This window comes from Chionomys nivalis, chromosome 5 (assembly GCF_950005125.1).
Source record: "Chionomys nivalis chromosome 5, mChiNiv1.1, whole genome shotgun sequence".
NCBI classification, from domain to species: Eukaryota; Metazoa; Chordata; class Mammalia; order Rodentia; family Cricetidae; genus Chionomys; species Chionomys nivalis.
The window spans coordinates 57090323-57093928 of NC_080090.1; the positions used below are offsets into that span (position 1 = coordinate 57090323).

Sequence of the window (3606 nt, forward strand, 5' to 3'; positions counted from 1 at the left end):
AGACCAGTTTATCATATTGACTTCTGTATATTTTAGTATTTCTTTTTTTAAAATTTTTATTTAGGAAATATTTTTACTGATTTTTTTTATTGAGTTCTACATTTTTCTCTGCTCCCCTCCCTGCCTCTCCCCTTCAACCATCTCCCAAGGTCCCCATGCTCCCATAATTTAATATTTCTAATATCCTTATAAAACACTTAAATTAAAATACTGAGCTACTTATGTATCTCAGTTGTGAAATTTTCTGCTGAGAAAATATTTGTATGTTTATAAAACCTCATTATAAGGCCTAGAGAAATGAAGTGACTTTTCCCAAGGTTCTCTGATTAGCAGGGATTAAACATTTGGAGTCAACTGCCTGATTCAGACACTGCCTTCAGTAGCACTGGGGGAAGGTCTCCTTTGGAATTGCTACTGCTCTGACCCATTTCTGTGCAGTCACGCCTTGGGTTTAATAAGTAATTAAACCTTGCAGCACCATATATATAGAAGCCAAAATTACATAAATCTTTGTAGATCTCTGAGAATCCTTGGGTACTACTTCCTTTTAAAATGAGTTTTCAGGTATAAGGTAGTTAAAAAACCTATCAAGTTGCTGAACTATGCGTGATCTGTCTTGTTTACTGATCTTTTAATAGGTAACAAATCATGAAGAGCTAGTTCCACAGTGTCTCAGTTCTGAAGATATCAAGAACAAAGTTGTAGCCTTTCTGGAGAAGGTATTTATTTATGTATAAAGCCCATGTTTTATTTTTTATCATTTTTAAAATTAGCTATTTGTAATCACCTTAGCTTCCTCTTGGTTCTGGGGTTTGAACCGGAGTTTTGCATATGCTAGACAAGTGCTTTACTACTGAGTGTTTTGCACAATGCTAATACAGATAGGCTAAGTAAACATCCCTAATCCAGAGTACTTCAAAATCTGAAACTTTGTGAGCCACCAATATGAGGCAAAAACAGAATATACCTTGTAGTGAAACTGTATGTCATGCATAAAATTACTCATTTTAGTAACATTTACTATTTTACTAATTTTACAAAAATATTGTATAAAATTACCTCAGGCATGAATTTTATGTTCATACTTGGAGCCTATCTCCATAGTATCTGAGTGTTTGAAAGAATTCTGAAGCATTTTGTATAAATGTAAAGGGAAACACAACTTGTATGAATCAGTTAAGAGCGTCCATTAGGTGGGCGGTGGTGGCGCACGCCTTTAATCCCAGCACTCAGGAGACAGAGGCAGGCGGATCTCTGTGAGTTGGAGGCCAGCCTGGTCTACAGAGCTAGTTCCAGGACAGCTAGAGCTGTTACACAGAGAAACTGTCTTGAAAATACAAACAAAAGAACATACATCAGAGAAGTAAATCACTTTAAGTCAATGTACCTAAAAGTTTGAGATATAATAGCATTGATTACCTTGGCACTAAGATAAAAAAAGTGTGAATTCCTAACATTGCTGATCATAATTAGCTATACGTGATTATAAGGCCTAGTATTATGGTTTGTATGATATCAGTATGTTTTTCTAATATACAGAAACAGACTTTATTTTTGTAGATAGGATCTCACTGTGTAGCCCTAGCTAAGTTTGCTCTCAGAGATCCTCCTACCTCTGCCTCCCAAGTGCTGGAATTAAGGGTGTCTAAAGTGGTGTTTCTACAATTGTTCAATACAGTCAAAAATTTTAAGTATAGGGATCCAGCATATATTCTGGTGTTACGATGTGAGGGAGTAATTGAAATATTAAGACCTGTCAAACCAGACTTAGAATACCAGGAAGTATAAATTATACTTTAGCACATATTTAACTGGGTTCTATGTATTTTATAAATTACTTACATGAGTTGTTACTAAACATTATAAATAAATGTGTTACAGTTATTATCTAGGCTGAACTTTAAGTACATGTGGTGTTCGTTTTTTGTGTTTCTGATTTTTCAAGACAGGGTTTCTCTGTTGCTTTTGGATCTTGTCCTGGAACTAGCTCTTGTAGACCAGGTCTGCTTCTGCCTCTGCCTCCTGAGTGCTGGGATTAAAGGCATGCGCCACCACTGCCCGGCTTAAGTGCCTGTGTAAGTAATTGTTTTGCCAGCACCACACCCTGTACAGTAAGTTGAATGTGTAACATACTTATTTTTCTTGGAGAGATAATACTTAATTCTGTAGTGAAAAATGTTTTAAGGCACTTTTAAGAACACTTTGGTCCTTAACCTAATGGTCCTTTGTCGCATGGGGTCACATATCACATATCCTGCATGTCAGATATTTATATTATGATTTATAACAGTAGCAGAATTACAGTCAATGAAGTAGCAGTGAAATAGTCACCACAACATGAGGTATTACAGGGTCGCAGCATTAAAAAGATTGAGAACCACTGCTCTAAGGGGATTGTATTCAGATTGCACTAAAGATGAGTCTACCTAACCTAGAATTTGCCTGGTCACAGGTCAAGCCAGAATGGTTTAATACTCAGCATTTACAGACATATACATAAACTAGCTGGTTTCCTTTTCTAAATCTCATACCCCTTGGTATCTAGTAGAGAATGCTGATTTGTCAGTGATTTTTGATGATCTTTGACAGACAGGATTTGTAGATGAAACTGAAGTTGCCAGAGTGGATCGTGTGAAACAGAAAGTCGCTTTCTTGGAACCCACTATAGAGGAAGCAGATGGGTTGGCTTTACAGGTATGGACTGCTTTTCAGTATGGCTAATAGTAAAACAATGGAACGTCTTTGCTCATTATTGATAAACTAGTTTGATTCTTGTCCTCATGTTGAATATCAAAGTCTAAACATAAAATTCCCATTTTATGGTCAAAAGCACATCAAAAACAAAACCATACATCTTTCCTGAAGTGTTATCAACAGACAAGAACTACAAAAAAATAGTTGTAAACATTTTAACAAATATACTCTTTATTATTAGAAGTTACATATTGTATCAATGATGACATAAAGGTATTTTCTGACCCATAGATACCAATCAGCATGTTTAGTTCATCTCTTGTCTCCTCATCCAGCCAGCCTCAATCACTTTTCGCTAATTATCACATGTACCTATTAATTGGAAGAAACTTGACACTACTACGTACATTCAAAATTGTGTTTTAAACCTAAGTACAATTATAGTTTGGGATTTTAGGCAATAGGAATTTTTTTTTTCTTTTAAGATGTAGCTGTAAGCCTGAAGTATATAAAGTTCAATATAAACCAGTTATACTCATAAGCCCTGTGAGTTTAAATTGTGACACCCCTTTGGAAAACTGATTATTAAATATGTCTGGGTCTCAGTCCCTTTCCCCCCTCCCTTTGCAAGATGTTTTGAGCCTGTGGTTCTCATCATTTACAAACTTAGTATTTGGGAAATCACAAACACACTATCAAGAATACTTATTGATAGTTGTTGGGCAAGACAGCATTTGTCAGGGGGGGCCCCAGCATAGGAGTGTTCTCCTTGGCTGCCGCATACAATTAGGATGAAGTATGATTAGAGATGGGGAGGGAGCACTTTGGGATCCCATGACTGCAGTTTCTCTCAAATTGTTTTCAGAATGAGCATTACGGCATTACTTGTTTTATGCTTTCCTTATTTCTCAG

The 3606-nt window shown here is 36.1% G+C and overlaps 1 protein-coding gene across 4 annotated transcripts in view; it reads left to right on the forward strand.

Annotated features, from left to right (window-relative positions):
- Positions 1-3606, forward strand: part of Firrm (FIGNL1 interacting regulator of recombination and mitosis) — a 45685-nt gene that overhangs the window by 41728 nt on the left and 351 nt on the right. For all 4 annotated transcript variants that reach the window (XM_057769679.1, XM_057769676.1, XM_057769677.1 and 1 more), the window contains 2 exons: positions 639-719; positions 2590-2694. In XM_057769679.1, the coding sequence (XP_057625662.1) occupies positions 639-719; positions 2590-2694 (186 nt within the window). The remainder of the gene's footprint in view (positions 1-638; positions 720-2589; positions 2695-3606) is intronic.